The sequence below is a fragment of the Lycorma delicatula genome, chromosome 2 (genome assembly GCF_047948215.1).
Source record: "Lycorma delicatula isolate Av1 chromosome 2, ASM4794821v1, whole genome shotgun sequence".
Lineage (NCBI taxonomy): Eukaryota > Metazoa > Arthropoda > Insecta > Hemiptera > Fulgoridae > Lycorma > Lycorma delicatula.
Window position 1 is genome coordinate 149,136,161 of NC_134456.1, and position 19,381 is coordinate 149,155,541.

General features: G+C 29.0%; 1 protein-coding gene across 6 annotated transcripts in view; it reads left to right on the forward strand.

Moving 5' to 3' along the window:
* Positions 1–19,381, forward strand: part of LOC142319313 (proton channel OtopLc-like) — a 422,996-nt gene that overhangs the window by 258,576 nt on the left and 145,039 nt on the right. For all 6 annotated transcript variants that reach the window (XM_075356452.1, XM_075356451.1, XM_075356448.1 and 3 more), the window contains exon 3: positions 8,211–8,308. In XM_075356452.1, coding sequence (XP_075212567.1) covers positions 8,211–8,308 — 98 coding nt within the window. The remainder of the gene's footprint in view (positions 1–8,210; positions 8,309–19,381) is intronic.

Consider the following 19,381-nt stretch of genomic DNA (forward strand, 5'->3'; position numbering starts at 1 on the left):
AGTCCTGTAAACATTACCCATAACTTTTATCTGAAAAAACTTTTGATATGACCAACCCTTACGGCAAGGGATGACCAAAGTATTATTGGAATTGTAAGAAGATGGGGCTTGTCGTAATAATTGTCGTATTGAGTAGTTTTGAATTTTTTCTTAACTTTAAGCTAGAAATCTTTTTTATCCCGTTCTTAGTAGCACTGGTGACATCTACCTCCGCCTTCCGGCGTACCGAAAGAGAATTTTTTATCTAGGGTCAGACCTATTTCTGTTAAACTAATTTTTTAAACATTTCACTAATAACATTTTTCACTGTTACTAATGTAAACAATATTACTATTAAAAATTACAAATAATTTGGAACATCCTGTATTTTTATCATTGTTACAAAAATTATTTATCAAGCATTATTTATTATTTGTCCTTGATGAGAAAATTTCCCTATTAATTATACAATTAACTTAAGATAAATATTTTTATAATAAATTAACTTATTATTCTTCCCCTCTTCTATTTTATCACTTGAATATAACTAGTTAGAGAAGGGGCTGGAACTAGTACTGAAAAGTAAATGCGTAAACTTCAATGTTTAAATGTCATTACTTATGTTTTATTATCTTTGCAAAGCTTTTTATACAATAGATTATGTGCTCTAGTGCCGCCTGGAATATGTCTGCTTCTACTTGTATTATAAATGTTTATCCTTCAAACGATGTAAGTTTTTTATTTTTATCTGTTGATAACTAATTATTTATTATTTTGTTAAAAATAAATTTGTCTATTTTATTAAATTAAGGTGCTAATTAATAAATTAAATTAAAATTACGAAAAGAAGTTATATTTTGCCTTATTATTATATTCAATTAAAAATAAATTGGTTACGTTACACGAATATCTACTGATTTTTAAGTAAACACACTCATAAATATGTATATATTTATATTTATTTATTTTTCTGAAATCAGTTCAAGAATCACATTCCTCTGTACTAATTTACAAAATTATATTTATTTTATCAGCTCCATAAGTACGAATTACGAAGACAAATATTTAGTAAAATAAGAATGTTATCTGTTTTTTTTTTTTTATATTTATGAATGTGCACTCTTTGCTAAGAAAATAATATTCATTTAATCTTAAAAAAAAAAAACAGTATTCAGTATTTTATAACAGTATTAATTAAATCGGACAACTGAACTATTTTCGAGCAATAGAACTCAACGCAATAGAAGAAAGGGAAGTTATTACGATAACATTTTTAATAAATTGCCGAACTAATAAAAAAATTTGTCCTACTGATTTAAAATACAATTAAAAGAATTTTTTTTCTCAACAATATTACTCTGTCTATAAATGTTTAAATAATAGTAATTAAAAAAAGTTTTAAGAGAACTTGATTTTCTGCATCCCGTTCAGTGTATACATAAATAAGCTCAAATAATTTTCATGAACCTCTTCTGAATTATGATTAATTTTTAATAATTTTATGTTAATATTGTTTAATATTTTTATATTTTAAAATAATTAACTGTTTAATTTGCAATGCTAATTTGATCACGGTTTTACCGCAATTTCCCTTGACCCATCTAATCAGATGTTAGGCCAGTTTCTTTTTCACACACAGAGTAGCAAATTCACTTATCCCTACTTGATCAATATAATCTATTATTATGTACAAAATAAAAATAAATCTAAATAAAATATTTATTTATATGGTAATATTTTAACTTGGATCCAAGAGAATTTATTTTATGCGTATACAATAATGTTTGCTACATTAAATATCTTAAATTTAAATTTAAAAATGACTGTTGCATCATAATATTAAATAAAATTTTAATTAATTTATTATTTTTATAATATTACAGGATCCCTTAAAATTGTGCACTCGATAATAAGAATAAATTAGAAAAATATATTAAGAAGAATAAATTTAAAAAAAGTTGCATTTAACATTTTTTTAAATTTTAGCTGGTATTTTCCAAGCTTTCCTCGAGAATAAACTTATAATTATTATTTTTAGGTATATTATTATTTTATGTAATAATTATTATTATTTTTATTACTTAATTCTTTATTAAAAGCAACATCTAAAAAAAATCGTTCAATAATTGGTAAAAAGATAAAACATAATAAAATATAGTCAAAACTCAAGTCAATTCATTGTCAAAATGTCTTTAGGTCTTGTGTTCTTACACCGTAAATTTCAGTATTCTGAGCTGTTTAAAGAAAAATAATTAAAGTAATAATAATTAGTAATAATAAATTACTATTAATTATTAAAGTAATAATTAATAGTAATAATAAATAGGTATTTTACCTTTAATAAAGATAAAAAATTAAAATAACTACTGATTTTTGTATCTTCACACTTGAATAAAATCTTTATAAAAAAGGCCGGAAATGTAGTTCTGATACTTTTATGACTGTATTTAACCTCTTTAAAAAGGAAATAATTTTTTGTTTCATATTTACGCATAATAAAGATATAGTACCAATCTTCCATTTATAAAAATCGCTGTATCCAAATTCACGGACACTTGTTTTAGAGATATTGTTTCCTTAAAATATAAGGCATGCTTTATATTTTAAGGATGATCATTCTAAATGTGCCTCCATTACGATATCTGAAATTAAAAATGTTATTCAATACTTTTTTTGGAAAACATCAGCGATTTTTATATTGCGCAACATATTTTCAATAGAAATCTCTAATTTATGGTATCAATTAGATTTTAACAATGCGGTATCTTTCCATTGTTACTCGTGTTTCTCGTGTAATTTTCTAATAGCAGATATAACTATGATTTTATTTTTATTCTGGGGTAAAGAAACTTTAAGACATTTAAATTCCACTGTGACGCAAATATTTTTACAGGGTCAATATTTAATTACTGTGTCAATATCATACTTTTAATTTCTTGAACATGGTACCGCTGATATGTTAAATAAATAATATTAACAATCAATGAAATCCACCGTACCAGCATACTGATACGAACTCAAAATCTTTCGGCTTACTTGAAATCCTTCATCAGGAGATAAATTATTTCAAAGTAAAAAATTTAAAAGATCACAGTTAAAATATAAAACATTCATGACTGTCTGGTTTTACCAGTATACTCATTTGAGTATACTGTTTACTTTACTGTTTTACTTTTTAACTGTGATCTTTTAAATTTTTTACTTTAATGCAATAATTTTATTTCCTGATGATGGCTTTCAAGTAAGTTGAAAGATCTGAGTTCATATAAATGTGCTGGTAAGGTGGATTTCATTAATTGTTAATATTATAATATCATACATTTACTTTATTTAGAAAAATGATTAAATTTCCTAATTTACTTATTTTTTATAACTTGACTATTTTAGTGATCTTTATTATGACATATAATACTTAAAATGTAAACTCTATGCAAACACATTGTACCAAATTTTATAATTGTATGATTTCTCGTTGCAGAGGTATTAAGAAAAGTAGATAGCGAAAAACCACGATCCATTCATAAAACACACAATATGTTATTAAATCTTACAAAATTTTGTCCATGTTTGCATTTTTCGATTCAGGAAATGTTAAAGTTTTTGAGAAAAACAAAAAAAAAAAAATCTGGATACGAAAATTTTAATTTTATTAACTTTATACAGTTTTTGTATATGTTAATTTTTTTTTCAAGTTAAGGCTTTTCATAATTCATTGTTTTATACGGCTAATTTTTTTTTATACCCTGCAAAATGATGTGTTACAATGTTGTCTTTTCCAGTTAATATATTTCAGTTACCCATATCTCACGATGATTGCTTGATGACTGTCATAGTCTCTTATCAAGGCGAGAATAGCTCGTTTCAAGGAAGAAAAATTTTGCTAGATTTAATTTTTTTAGCGTTTAACCGATCATTTATTTAGGAAATATTATATAGGCCTACTACTTTTAATATCTGCTTGAAAAATATTGGATGGCCGATATTTTACTTAGCTTTTATAGCTCGATCTCTTACACCACAAAAAAACTTTGCCTTTAATGCCCGTTAAAATGATTTATCACAATTCTATCATTTCCATTTAAATATTTGTATTTAACCCCTCTCCCCATCCATTGGGGCTTGAGTGTATGGTAATCTTATACCAAAAATACACATCATTTTCAAAAAGTAGAATTTTGCGAATTTATTATTTTTTTTTTGTTTCACGGGTTAGCAGTTACTTAAGAGCTACTTTACACCACTTTTAAAGTTAGCTGTGAAAAACATGAGGTGACCGCCATTTTAGTTAGGGTTGTCGTAGCTTGATATTTTACAAGTCATAAGTTTTGAATACTCTAAATTGTTATGTCACAACACTACCGATTCCATTCAAAATTTTTGAGTTGTCTTCCCCCATTGCAGGCCTCCTTGCTATTTAGGGTTTGGTAGACTACCATTGAAAAATATATCTTTTGAGGTTGAAGACTTTTTATCTTTCATTTTGCTATCTTTAACTGTTGAAAAGTTATTTAAGAGGGTACCCATACTATTATTTAATTATTTGTAAACTGTAAAAAAAGTTTCTGGTTTGTTAGTAATTATTTTTTCCATTAAACTAACAGGTTATATATATATATATATATATATATATATATATATATATATATATATACGCTACACTGTCAACAAAGTACCGGGAATTATTAAGTAAAATGCACAGTTTTTATTTATTCATCAGTTATTTTGTCGCCTTCAAAGTAGACCCCATTTGATGCAGCGTTTTATGCTAGCGTTTTCTCCAGTCTTCGAAACACTTTTTATAGGCGCTTACCGGTATAGCTTCTTCCTTGAATTTTGCTTTATGGGTTCAGTTGAGTCTAAACGGGTACCCCTGAGCGACAATTTAAGCTTCGGGAAGAGATAGAAGTCACGCAGGGCCAGATCTGTTGAATATGGTGGTTGATCGATGGTATTTATTAGTTGTGCGGCGACGCGTCTCGTGCCCAAAATCGAATAAAAAGACTTCGTGACAGATGTTAAAGTCACGGGCTATCTTTCTCTTAAGCTGGAATGGTGATTATCAAGCACAATTTCCTTCACTTTTTCGATGTTTTCATCGGTGAGGTCGAAGGTCGTCTAGAACGATGCATATCTTCGACGATCTCTCGGCCTTCCTTGAACGCTTTTTACCACTCGTAAGCACGTGTTTTTGATAAAACTAATTCCACATAACCAGTTTATATGACTTATATTGAATAAGGAAGAATAAAAATATTTTGTCAAAAACAAAAAAATTCAAATTCTGTCAAATAAAAAAAAATGCTGATTTTTCATGAATTTTTTTTTTAATTTGTTGAAAAGGTGTATAATTATGATTACCAAGCAGTTTTATTTTATTGTGATTAGTGTTAACATTCGTTGAAAATTTTATATAATAACTCAAGGACAAATTATGTAATAAATTATGAAGCAGTTCACAGATTTTTTTTTATTATATGTGTATGGAACAGCTGAACTGCTGAACGTGATTTTCAATTAAATTAACAACTAAGTGTAGGTAATTTTATACTGTAAAATTATATAGGCAACAAGCATAACACAATTATTTAATAACTGTTGTATTTTAGTACTTTGTTAATGTCTTCTTTTACTGTGATGAAACGTTTGCTATTTGAAATCATGCCGTTTGCTGTAGTAAATGTTTAGATTTTATTCAATTTTAACTGTCTCTTGATAGAAAGTTTAATTAATTTTTTTAATAATTAACATTTAATAGATCCTTGGGTTAAAATACATTCAAAATTTTTACCGTTATTTTTCACTATGTCTGAGTCCTTGGAATAAAGAATAATTCATTTACGTTTTATTTTCAATTTTTTAATAATTATCATGTTAATTTATTGTTAAATTAGATTCCCATATTTTTCTTCTTATTGTAAAATAATAATTTTATGTGCGGTTAATGTACATAAGTAAACTTTATATATATATATATAATTATAAAAATACAGAATCTATTATGTTTAGGTGCTATAATAAATATGTGATTTGGGTTAGAATTTTTGTTTTTATTTTACCGGCAAGAAGGAAAAATATGCTTATCGGGTCTAATTTTATATGTCGAGGTTTTGGTAATCTTGATGTTTCATGACCCTCTTCTGGTCAAAAAAAAAAATTAGTTTTAGTATTGATAAATTTCGGAAGGATGGTATGTATATGTTTGCCAATCGCGAAAAATTTGGGTTTTCATATTTCAACGGAAATATCCATTTTGATCACCCCTAAATCCATTTTGACTAGTTTCGTCGTGACGTCGTAAGTACGTACGTATGTTTCTCGCATTACTCAAAAACTATTAGTCGTAGGATGTTGAAATCTTGGATTTAGGACTGCTGTAACATCAAGTTGTGCACCTCCTCTTTTGATTGCAATCGGCTGGTCCAAAAGAGCCCAAAATCAAAAAAGAAAAAAAATATATGAGATAAATATCAGAAGTTATTAATAAAATAAAATTTTATTACTTTTCATTTAAAAAAAATGTGTATATGTAATTTAATAGGCGTACGAGGAAGTCGTGTGGTGTCCACATCAGTTTTTTTTGCATGATTTCAACACGATGGATGGTTCGATAGGGATAATATTTCACAAGATGGTCTCTGTGTATAGGTTATTCATGCAATTTAAATTTTGTTCGCAATTGGTCAAGGGTGAAGAAATATACAAATCGTTTTTTCTTAAAATTTCACTCAAAGGTATTATTTGTAATATTTTTACAAGTTTCAAAAGTAACCTACACTATAACTCAATTAGTAATCTTATTCCGAAAAGTAAATAATTCTGAAAAATACTATTTTTTTATTTTTTATTTTTTTGGTGTCATTTGTTGAGCAGTTATGTAATAGGTGAATTTTAAAAACCAATTAAATGACGTCCATTTTGGTGAGGATTGGCGTATTGCGATATTTTTTATATAAAAGTTCGTATTGTTTAATGCTCTTTCAAGTTTTACGTCAAAACCCTTTCAATTTAAAATTTTTGACTGGTTCGTTTTAAGGCCGCCTGAGTGTTTTGGGTATGATGATCTCATATCGAAAAAAAATTGTTTTTTGTAGATGCATTTTGCTAAATTTAATTTTCTATTTCCAACGATTGAAAAATTATTTAAGGGTTCCTGTACTTTATGAATATTCTGTATATAATTATTTTTCAAGTAAAATAAAAATTTGAATAAATGTATAATATTTTTATTTTGCTTGATGATAAATCTGTTAATTCCTTTATAATTTATCAATTGCTTCGTTTTTGTGATAATTCATACTTAATAAAACTTATTTACTTAATTAATAAAACTTAACACCTTTTTTTATCTCTTTCTGGCCACGATGAAAATTAAACAATTTTATTTTTAGTCCATCGACATTCGGTTAAATTGGTCTTATATTAGATTTAACTAGAATTTTTGGTGATGTTTTAACAAATTTGTTTTTGCCACACACGCATGCATATAACTATAAATATTTTTATAAAAATTGTTGAAGTGGATTAGAAAAATTTGAGTAATTAAACTGCTTTAAAAGATTAAAGTATTCTAAATAAATTAAAAGGAAGTAACTTTATTGTACGAGTAATTCTTAAGAAAGTATCACAATATCACACTTTCTTCCGTATAAAGAGAAAGTATACTACCACAATTTAATAATATATAATATATAATAATACAAAGTAATTGTAAAGGTGAAAGGAGACTGATTGTCTTACTTAATAGAAAATTAATTCAATTAATTTAATCTTAAGAGCTTATAGTGATAATTACATTGTCATTATTATGAAAAGCAAACCGTTTGTTTTCTTAGATAATTTATTGCTGTACTGGTAGTTGTATAAAAAGCATATTTTAGGATTACTGATTTTTTTTTTAATCTGTTATAACAGTGTAGACTATTAGAATATTTTAATTGGTACTAATTTCTGAAATTGTTCAGTATAATTATTCATTTGTTTAATTTCATAACAAATACGACAGGCTGACTGCATGTAACATCAGCCGATGGATGAATAGTAGATTTTTGTAGCGTGTGTAAGAATTCCTTGCTTGACCGAGACTCGAATCCAGAACTTCTGGATGAATGGCAAAGATGTTACCACGGAGATAATATAATAAATTATTTTTAACTTTAAATCCTTTGTATGGTTGTTGTCTTCTGTTATAACGGGTTTAGTTATTAATAAAAAAAAAATTGTTATTGTTTCAGTTGAATTCTGATGGATATGGATCGCATACATCCCCTACACATCACTGTCTACCTGTTACATGTCCAGATGACATCCCATTCAGACCTAAAAATGCGAAGTAAGTAAATAAGCAATATTTTATTACCTGTTAAAAGTTTAGAAAGCGTATACATATTTAGATGCGTAGTAATTATTATACCTGGGATATCTGAAATATTTTGGTACTGCTTATAGTACTGTGGAGGGGATAGTATAGCCGTCATATATCGGATAGTAAAACGCCAATCGCCGATCTAGCCAATGAACCGGTCCCTAACCTGTGTATCATGAATTTTATAAATTTTGATGAAGAATAAACGCAAGACAAAAATAACAATTTATTTTAATGGTATCTGTTTATGGACATTTATGAATTCGGATGTAATTTACTCTTTTTTCTTTCTTTTTTTTAGTAATATTCTTATGTATTTGCGTCATGTCTATTCTAAATCAAATTTCCAGTTGTTAGATGTTTGAATAATGCGTAATAAAATTTTAGATTCGTTATCTGACGAATTTATATTTGATTTAAAAATATTGATATTTTAATCGAGTTTTGTGGGCTTGTTTTAACTTGCACTCTTTGTTTCGTTTATAAATTATTTTCTGAATTTTCATTCTGTTTGTACAATTACGAGCCACACGTAATTTATGTTTAAAATGGTAATTGATCTTTAAATTTGATTACCTCATCAAATCGGTAAGTTTTAAAATAATTCTTAAGTAATTAAAATTATATTGTTTAACTAATTACATTTTATTTATTAGTGAGATTATTTTAGCGAAAATTTAGCAATGAAAAATTATATCTTAGTATCATATGGATTTTTTCCCAAAGTAGAAAAATTAGTAAATAATTAATTACAATTATAATTATTCAGTTTCCTTATAATTTTAGTTAGTATTTATTTCTAACAGATTTTTTTTGTATATATATATATATATATACACTTTTAAGAATGTTGTCTAAAGTAAATAATTACTTTTCAAATTTAAATATGTGTTTCTTAAGTTTGATATTGATATATGTCCAGAAAGGAGCTGCGTTATATAGAAATCTACCTCACCCAGTCCTCTCTACACCAATACTTCTATTCTCGGGTTTAATTTACGCGTCCATACACCAGTAGGTGAGGTGTTCCAGGCCTCCTGCCATTCGGCCAGAAGTAAGTTCTTAGCCTCGATCTAAGTCATACCAAGATAAACTCGTCGGAGCATCAATGCACGCAGCCACACCGGTCAATGTTCAACGCAGCACGTCTTTAAAGCGATGATTTTATCTACATTCCTTTTCTTTTCACGGACCTCTACCCACGCAGGGACGGCATAAAATATGATAGAAGAAGCCAGCGTCAATATTATACGTCGTCTAGAAGCTCCAGGACCTCTGTGGTTACGCATAAGCTTACCAAGATTATCAACAACTGTGCCAAGGTCTGCTGAAGTGGACGTTGTAGTTTCGGCTCCTCTCCAACCACACGCCGAGGTACTTAAGGCATCCTGACGTGGGAATACTGGTCCCAGCAACATTAATTTGCATTTCTTGCAGTCTTCTTCTCCCGACTAACGCTACTACGGAGGTTTTATTAAGTGCTAACTGTAGACCTCTCCCCTCAAGTCAGTAACTTGTTCGCTGGACCGCATTATTGGCTACCTCCTCTACTTCTTCAGTGTGTCCGGCCACGAGGAGGGCCAGATCATCTGCGTATGCAACAAGTTTAATGTCCCCATCAAACTCAAGTCGCAAAAGCCCATCAAAAGCGAGGTCCCACAGGAGAGGGCTGAGAACCGACCCCGGCGGAATCCCACCAAACACGTCAAAAACCAACTCACCATCTTCTGTGGGGGTTTTAAGCCTTGTGCAATGTAGGTAGCTGTTAACTATTCTAAGGAGATACCCACTTATATTCTTCTCTCTCAGCACATCAATAATCGTCGGCCACTGGAGACTACCAAAGGCGTTCCTGACGTCTAGGAGGACCACTAACGGGATCCTCCGTCGACGCCCAGTGCCACTACTTCATCTCTAGCCCATTCAGTTGCGCGTTTCAACGCGTCAATTGTGGACTTTCCTCTAACAAAGCCATATTGATCAGGGGAAAGCTCACCCTTCGCTTCCACCTCGCACCAGAGCCTGTCAGTGATAAGTCTCTCCAACAGCTTGCCCAGGGTGCTGAGCAAGCATATCGGACGATTTGAGACACCACTCCCAAGCATGTCTCTCTTCTTTGGCACCAGGACCAGCCGGAATGTTTTCTTCCAACAGGAAGGAAAGTGACAGCTCTCCAAAGCTGTATTATAGGCGTCCAGTACGACCCAAGGATGTCTTGTCACCATTAATTTAACGAGAGATCCTTGTCCAACCCCGGACTCTTATCTGCACTAATTCTCTTGGCCACCAGTCTCAGCTTCTCAATGAAAAATCTTTGCTCATACTCCGGGACTATCTCATTCCACGAAGCTTCAGCTACTGGGAACAGCTCCTCGACAACCCGAAGGGTGTTCTCTCGTGATAGGGGGAGCGATTCATTTCTTGAGATATTTTTACTCCCGAAATGCTGAAAAACTCTATATTTGATGCTAGCCATCATAATGTTTGTTAGCAAAATGAGGCAATTCCACTTAATACTGTTCAACTTAGAGATTACCACAATCAAACTTATCCTAATTTTATATAAAGATGAAGTACAATTGAACGGCTAAACAATGTAGGTGTGAATTATCACACCTTACGATATTTTGTTCTGGGATATTTTCTTCAAATCTAAGTGACCTGAACCGCCTCAAGCTGTCAATTAAATATTCAGTTGATTTTATAAATCGGGGAAAGGTTTACTGGTAACAGGTAGTAGTTAAACGCTGCATGAATAATAGGATATTTTGAATATAATCTGATGTGTAGTAAATCTGTAATAATAAAATAATACTTGTTTCATTAATTGTTTTCTTATTAATAATAATTGATGAAACTTAAATTTAGTTCAGGGAGTTACTCAAGTTGGTGATTTATAATGTTCACCTTTGTTATAATGCATAATTTTAAGAATCTCAAAACTTCAGTTATCAAAAATAGAGTCTATTAATGGAAATGATCCAAATAATGATTTTAATATTATTTCCGTATGTGAGAATCCAGATCATTTTACTTTCCTGGCATCATAGTTCTAGAACTATGCTGCTAATAGGAAAGTGTGATCATCAGTAATCTTTAATTGGTTATATATTTTTCACTGAAATTTTTTTTATAATCTTCCATTTAATAAAGTAAACGTAGAAAAGTAACAAATTTTCTTGGGAGGTGATTTTGGTAGTGGAAGAGTAGCAAAGAGTAAATCGATATAGGTTTTGTTTAATTCTTTAAACTTATTTCACGTATCATATTTTTCAATTATAAATGAACAAATAACCAATGCCAGGAATGTATAAAATCTTTGTTGTCTGCTTTTTTTTATCTTTAGATCTTGACGTTTCGTATCATAATTATGATGCTTTTGGCAAGTTTAAAAAAAAAAAAAAAAGTTACTTTTAAGGTTTTCGAGAAATGGAAATTACATCTTTCAAATTTCGAAATATAATGTATTATTAATAATGTTTATTAGTTAATCAATTGTATTTACACCATGAGTTTTATTTATTTGAAGCGTAGGAAACAGCTGGCTTATTTTACCGTTACGTAGTATCGAAGTTTAACTTCATTGTTTAAATAACCATGTGGCTGAATGTAGTTTTTAATTATTTACGTGTAGTACTAAAATAAAAATGTTTAATGTAATAATAAAATATTTATTTATTTGTTTATTAGATTATGATATTTAATAGTATAACAAAAATAAAATTTATTATTTTTACGTGATAATTATTGTTCTATTTTAGTTCAAAAAGATAGAAGCATAATTTTATTTTTGTCTAATTAAGTAGTATATTTATAATTAGCTATTTATAAATTTATTATAAAGAATCAAATTTCACTTTCATACGCATTTGGTTTTTTCCAGACAGTTATTTTTTCACAGGCTATTAGCATCATATGAATACTCGTGTACGAGCGCGCGTGTTTTGTTTTGTGTGTGTTCGCATGTTTGCAGTCAAAGAAGAATAATTATTGGTTCTGTGTGGATTTTAACTCTTCATTGCTTTATCTTCTTAGAGTTTTATGTTTTTTCTACCACATCCGGTGTTTTATAGACCCTTTTTTTAAGAACTAACCCGCAGCAGCATAGTTTTACATTGAAAATTTTTATTTTTATTTTACAATGACTCCTACCTTAAAGTATTTTAGCTTTTAGAAAACAAATATCTTTTTGGAAATTTATTTTTAAAGTGATTGAGATACTATTTTTATCTTTTTATTTAAAAAAGTTTTAAAGCTACAAATATGCAATCTATTTTTGTTTAGTTTTGTGGTATGTTCCTAATGTGCGGTCCATGGTTGGTTCTTGTCATCCAAAATACATTTTTTCAGCTATAAATTTTGTAGTGTAGCAATACTTTTGTTAGTATTTTGTTTTGTTTTTCTTTTTAATCGTCTATTTTTTTCTTGCGTCTAGTTTTATCCCGTTCTTTACAGCATCTGGTCCCTAGATTTATAATATATATATATATATATATATATATATATATATATATATATATCCTGTGATATTCTTTAATTGGTGAAATTTAGCTTATGGTGTACACTGTTACTAAATTGGAGTAACGCAATAATTCTGTGTCTTTCGTATAAATAACTGACGTACGTTTATTTTTAATGCAATATCTTCTCTCTAAACTTTTTTTTAGTTTATTTTAATATTTCCTAATTATTATGAAATTATATATTTTTAATGCTTTCCTGTTTATTTATCTTTTTAATATCTCTTAAAAAAATATATATATAAAATATATATATATATATATATATATTATATTTATTTATATATATGTTTAGTCAGCTTCTTGAAGAAATAAGAAAGGCCAGAATATAAAATGTTTTTTCTGTTTTATATATATTAACAGGAATTATTTCGTAATATCATTTAAAAGAAGTATCGGATTTAATAAAAAGTCCGCGAATAATATAGTTTTATTTACTAGATACAGCTATGAAACGAATCAAAAACATGAATTAAGAAAAAAAAAAAAAAATATATATATATATATACACACACATATTGCACCTTACTACTATATAAAGAGTCAAAAAACGTTTGTTCTTGATAACCGCGAAAACTTCTGAACCAGCATTACGAAATTTTAACTACGGCTTTCTTATGACCCTCAGAATTTTTACCACAGTTCAAAATTTACCAATCTGACTACTACATAAATCATAAATAAAAAAATTGTATAAATAAATAATCTACAGCTTCTTTTGCTATATTCAAGTTGGTTTTGTTAAATTCACTACTTCTTTTGTTGTTGTTTATATCGATAGAGATTCTCCACATCGATCGTTGTCTATGTCAGTATTGACTTCTTCAGAAAGCTATTATGTGATTTAAAAAATGTAATTTCGTTGTCTAATTTGCCGGCAAGCCGCGAGATCTCCATTCGCAGTTTTCGCGGATGAGAAATCTATTGAATGCTACTTTGAGAAAGTAGCAATGTACCCTGATCGAAATAAGAAGTTCTTAGTTCAGCTTAAGCCAAACACATAATTGGCATAGATTCAATTTCCAGTGTGATAGTGATATTTTCATAATGTCTAGGCGGCCAGACTGCAAATGGGAAGAAAAACTTCTATGGCAACTAGAATTCATGATCGTAGACGCTCTGGTGAATACCTACCCAGAGCGTTATCAAAGACTTGGAGATTAACGTATTCGCTCAGCTCAAAACCTAGTTCGACCCTCGAGAATATTAATATAAATGTTTTATATAAACATTTTATTCTATTCGGTAACTTGTGAATAGCAATAACTCTGAGAACAGTCCATACACGTAATTAATGAAAAACTTAATTAATAAAAATTATCACGCACGTAATATATTGAAGAAACTTTAAAAATTTACAATTTTGAAGTTTCTTCAAAAATTTCTTACAATTCTTTCTTATAGTTTTGAAAATGTATTAAATAAAATTTATTAAAATTATTTCTAGAAGTTTTTCACTTGATTGATATTTTTATGATCGTTATTGATTACTTTCGGAGAGATGTCTATTTTTCTTTGAACAGATTTTTTAATAATAAATTAATTAAAAACATAATTATTACATTTTTTAATTGTGGTGAAAACCGGGAAAAAAATTTGAGAGACTGTAATTTTTACGATCCATGTTAACATTTTCAACCTGAATCTCAGCTGTTTTAACAACCGATCTCAACTAATGTCTCATTTTACCAGTTCACTTTTTATTGTGAACGGGTTCCCATTTTATCTTCAAAAACATAATTCGTTAAAAATAATATTTTTACGATCCATGTTAACATTTTCAACCTGAATCTCAGCTGTTTTAACAACCGATCTCAACTAATGTCTCATTTTACCAGTTCACTTTTTATTGTGAACGGGTTCCCATTTTATCTTCAAAAACATAATTCGTTAAAAATAATATTTATGGAACTTATGATGATTAAAAACTTTAATTGCCGCCATTTTAGAATTTTCATACTTATTTATTTTGTAGATGTGTAAATGTATACCAAATTTCAATAGAGTATCTCAATCCGTTCTTAACGTAAATATATTTTTATCCCAAAAAATCAAAGTTTGGAGCAAGGGGAAATGAAGAGGGCATTTGTCTACAAGATTTTTATTTTTTTATTTTGATGTCCTAACCAATACTTCCAAGGACACTCATTATATTGAGTGTTAATAACCACATTACAGAGTACCACACTCCATGTGTTGGTTTCAAAATTTTGACAAAACAAAACTTTGACATAAAATCAATTGATCTGAGTCAATACTAACCAAAATTCTGTTACGACTATTCTGTGTTTTTCATCTCTCTCTCTCTCTCTCTCTCTCTCTCTCTCTCTCTCTCTCTCTCTCTCTCTCTCTATCTCTCTCTCTCTCTATCTCTCTCTCTCTCTATCTATCTCTCTCTCTCTCTCTCTCTCTCTCTCTCTCTCTCTCTCTCTCTCTCTCTCTCTCTCTCTCTCGGGAACCGAGAACTATAATCTTCTCCGGATGAACGAGAATTATATGTATGAATGAAGTGTAGTCATGTACAGTCTAAGGTCGACCACTCCTGAGAAGTGTGATTAATTGGAACCCAACCACCAAAGAACATCGGTGGTATCCACGGTCTAGTATTCAAATAAGTTTAAAAGTAAGTGCCTTTACTAGAATTTGAACCAGAGAAATCTCAACTTCGAAAACAGCTGATTTTCGATGACGAGTTAACCACTAGACCAGCCCGGTGGCTTGTCTTTCACAGCTAGTCTCAAAAATATTCAACAGTACCTCTTAAATAATTGCTCCGAAATGAATTGCTAAAAAAATTAATTTAAGAGAATAGAAATTAATAAGCAAAATTAAAGCAAAAGTTAGAATTAATAATATTATTTCAAGGTAATTATTATAAAATACAATATATTTTTCCGTTTCTAATAGATTAAACCAGTGGTTTCCAAAGTTTTTCGATTATCGTAGCTCTTGTTGAATCCAGATTTTCCGGAAGGGCACCTACGTCAAATTCTAATAATTCCACTTTGCGAGTAGCCAATCATATTTTGTAAGGGTTAGGTAAAAATAAGTAAGCACATTTTATATCACAAAAACATATGTCATCTAGTTCCACTATATTGAATTGAAAATGAAAATAAAATTATGTGATATTTCGAGAAGCCTCTGTGACGAAATGCGGCTCCCCAGGGCGCCGACTGGACTATACTAATAACATAATATACATAACGAGTACTTTCTCCACGACAAAGCATAGTGTTTTGATATTAGATAAGACAAAGCTGATTTAATTTTGTTTTAGTTCATGAATAGCCAGAGGATATCTCCTATTTAAATTTAGCGTAGATCGAGGCTATTTATGAAGGATTGAATTGAAATTATTATTATGTAAGACTAAAATAGAAATAATTATTCACAAACAATTGTGCTTGCTTATCTCGAAACTGTATGTATGTAATCGCTTGGAATTCGACACTAACCTTTTCCAGACTATAACTATTAGGACTTACATAGAATGATTAATTGTTATTAGAGATACCTAAGGCAGATATACGAGCTATCTACTTTAAATACTGATCAATCAATTTTTATACTTATTATTTACTTATACTTGAATTATTTTGAGTTTTTTTTTACCTAAGATAATATTTGATCTGTGTATACCGCTTGCAAATAGGTATTTTATACTTTGTGTAACACTTAATTTTGGCCTGGAGTAGAAGAGTGTTTATAATTTTTTATTTCATTTACTTTGTTTTATTCTGCATCGCTAAAGCCCCTTCTTGAATGTTGCTAAAAAATTGATTGATTTTCAATTAAAAAATCAAGACTCTCAATCAATCGAGTGTTGTTAAATAAATATTATATTCGGATCAATACATAATACATTATGTAGATCTTGTCAGGAATAGATAGATGTGCTAATCAAGGATGAAAATAAGAAGCTGCTCCAGCGTATGCCTAAAAGTAGAGGATCTCCTAAGAATAGATTTGAAAGAATAGGACTGTTACGATAGACAAAAGAAACGAAAAATAATTTACAACTTAAAAGTTCTTGTGGCAGAAAAAAATACAGGAAGGGAATGGACAAATGAGTAAAGAAACTGTAGGCTAGGTAAGAGAAAAGACCCTCCGGGTTGGTCTAGTGATGAACGCGTTATCGCAAATCAGCTGATTTCGAAGTCGATAGTTTCAACGTTCAAATCCTAGTAAACGCAGTTACTTTTATACGGATTTGAATACTATATCGTGGATACCGGTGTTCTTTGGTGGTTGGGTTCCAATTAACCACACTTCTCAGGAGTGGTTGACGTGAGACTGTACAAGACTACACTTCACTTACACTCATACATATGATGATATGTATCCTCATTCACCCTCTGAAGTAATACTTGACGGTGATTCCTGGAGGCTAAACAAGAAAAAAATAGATAAGAGAAAAGATAGAAATGATATTTGCTTGCCCTAAGTCGGTCTTTTCGCTTAAAAAAAATTTCTAAATAAGATCTACGGGAAGAACATGTTTATATCTGTTTTAAAACAAAATTACAGACCTTAAAATAGATTTTGCTGTATTAATAACGAGTAACCAAATTTTCATCATTAATTAACTTTTTTTTTTCAATAAGAAGAGAGATTAAAAAATCTGATTGTTTGAAAATTTAATTTTGAAAAATAATAAAATATTGTCAACTTATCCTTACCTACAGAAATCGCTTTATGAAGATTACTAACCGCATAAAAATACTTATATAAAGTCGTATTGTTGTTATGAACAGTTTAACAATCATATGTTTGTATTCAATGTATTTTTAACAGTCACAATTTCATTAAAAAATGTTTATAAGTAGGTTTAAAATTTCTCTTATCACTTTTTAAACATATATATATTTATAAAAAAAAATTATTTAGATTAATAAAGATTTATCAAAACAGATGTGATAAAATCTTTACTTTCTATTGCAAAAACATTTTTACATACGTTTCATTACTGAAATGGTCATAAGCTGTATTTATTTATGTAAAATCTGTAGAGGACAATAAACTGTAGTGTTTTACTCTTACAGAATGTAACTTCTGTTGTTTTATGAGTTAACGATGGACATTTTACAACTTACTGAAAAATAAAATTTCTTTTATTTCGTTATATAAAACTTCATTAAAAGATTTATGTATACCCATTTTCTACTCTTGTGTTCAAAACTTTAACAGTTGTTTACTTTTTAGTAATGGTTGGTCGAAAGCAAGGAACGTACGGTTAAAATGACCTAACCGACCGGGATGTGTGCGTGTGTGTATGTATTATGCTCAAGGGAACGAATCATTTCTTTCGTGCTTAGAGAATTTCTTTAACATGTGTTCCAGCGATTATAAAAACCAGACCAAGAATATTTTAAACTCTTCCTTTAAAATCCTTTAAAATCTTTATAATAGTAAAATCTTTTAATGTACCTTTGTTTGAAAAATATTCCAATAAAAGTTTATTACATATTTTTGTTTCCTGAATATATCCTTGTTTTTTACAATGTTTAAAATATCGCGAATAAGAAACAGAAAAAAATACATACGTTATTAATGAAAAATAATACAAAATAAAAATAAAATAGTTTATATTTTGCTAAGTAAGTTGAGCTAAATTCTATAAGTTAATATTTGTTATACGCCGAGCTAAATGATTCAAAACTGTTGCTAAACCTTGGATTGTACTTGTTTACTTTTTTAAATAGTAAAAAAATCTTATTGATTATAAAAGAAATTATTTAAAGGTACTGCAGACCACTTCTATAACTAACTGTGAAGAACATTAGAATGGTCACCATTTTTTTGTTGGCTTTAAGCTTTTACGTAAAAAGTTTTGTTTTTCAGTACCCTTTAAAATGATATGTCACAACCCTACCCTTTCCATCTAAAATTTTTGAGTTTTCCCAATTCATGGGTTCTTGAAGTGGTAATAATCTCATACGGAAAAAAAAATTCTTTCGAGATAGAAGCATTTATTAAATTTTATTTTTCTATGTTTACTGTTGTAAATTTATTTTAAGTTGGGTATACTTTTTTAACATTCTATGAATGTATATATATATATATATACGTGTATTAATTCTTATGTCACAATACCAGAAACCTTTGTCAGTAAACGTAGAACTATTATATTCCTTCTACCTCTACGTTTATTGATTGTATTTATCCGTTTGTTTAACAGTTCTTTGAATGAACTTGCAATGTGCTATAAAAACTTTAAGTATTTTATATTTGAACCACTTTTTCGAAAATTATCTTTGAAATTTAGTTAAATAATGCAAAAGTAGACAGATAGGTCATGCCTATAATTTAAATTTATTTATACAGTTTTATTCTGGAATATTTCAAATTTTGTACTTCTTTCGTTATTGTACAGTAAGTCCGAGAAGCTGCCGGTATGGCTACATAAATTTACATCGTAGATTTAGCACATATTTTGAACATTTATATTTAAGAATTATTTATTCAGTGGATTTGTGTGTGTAAAACATTCTGTTGAACGCAGGGAGATATGCGTCTA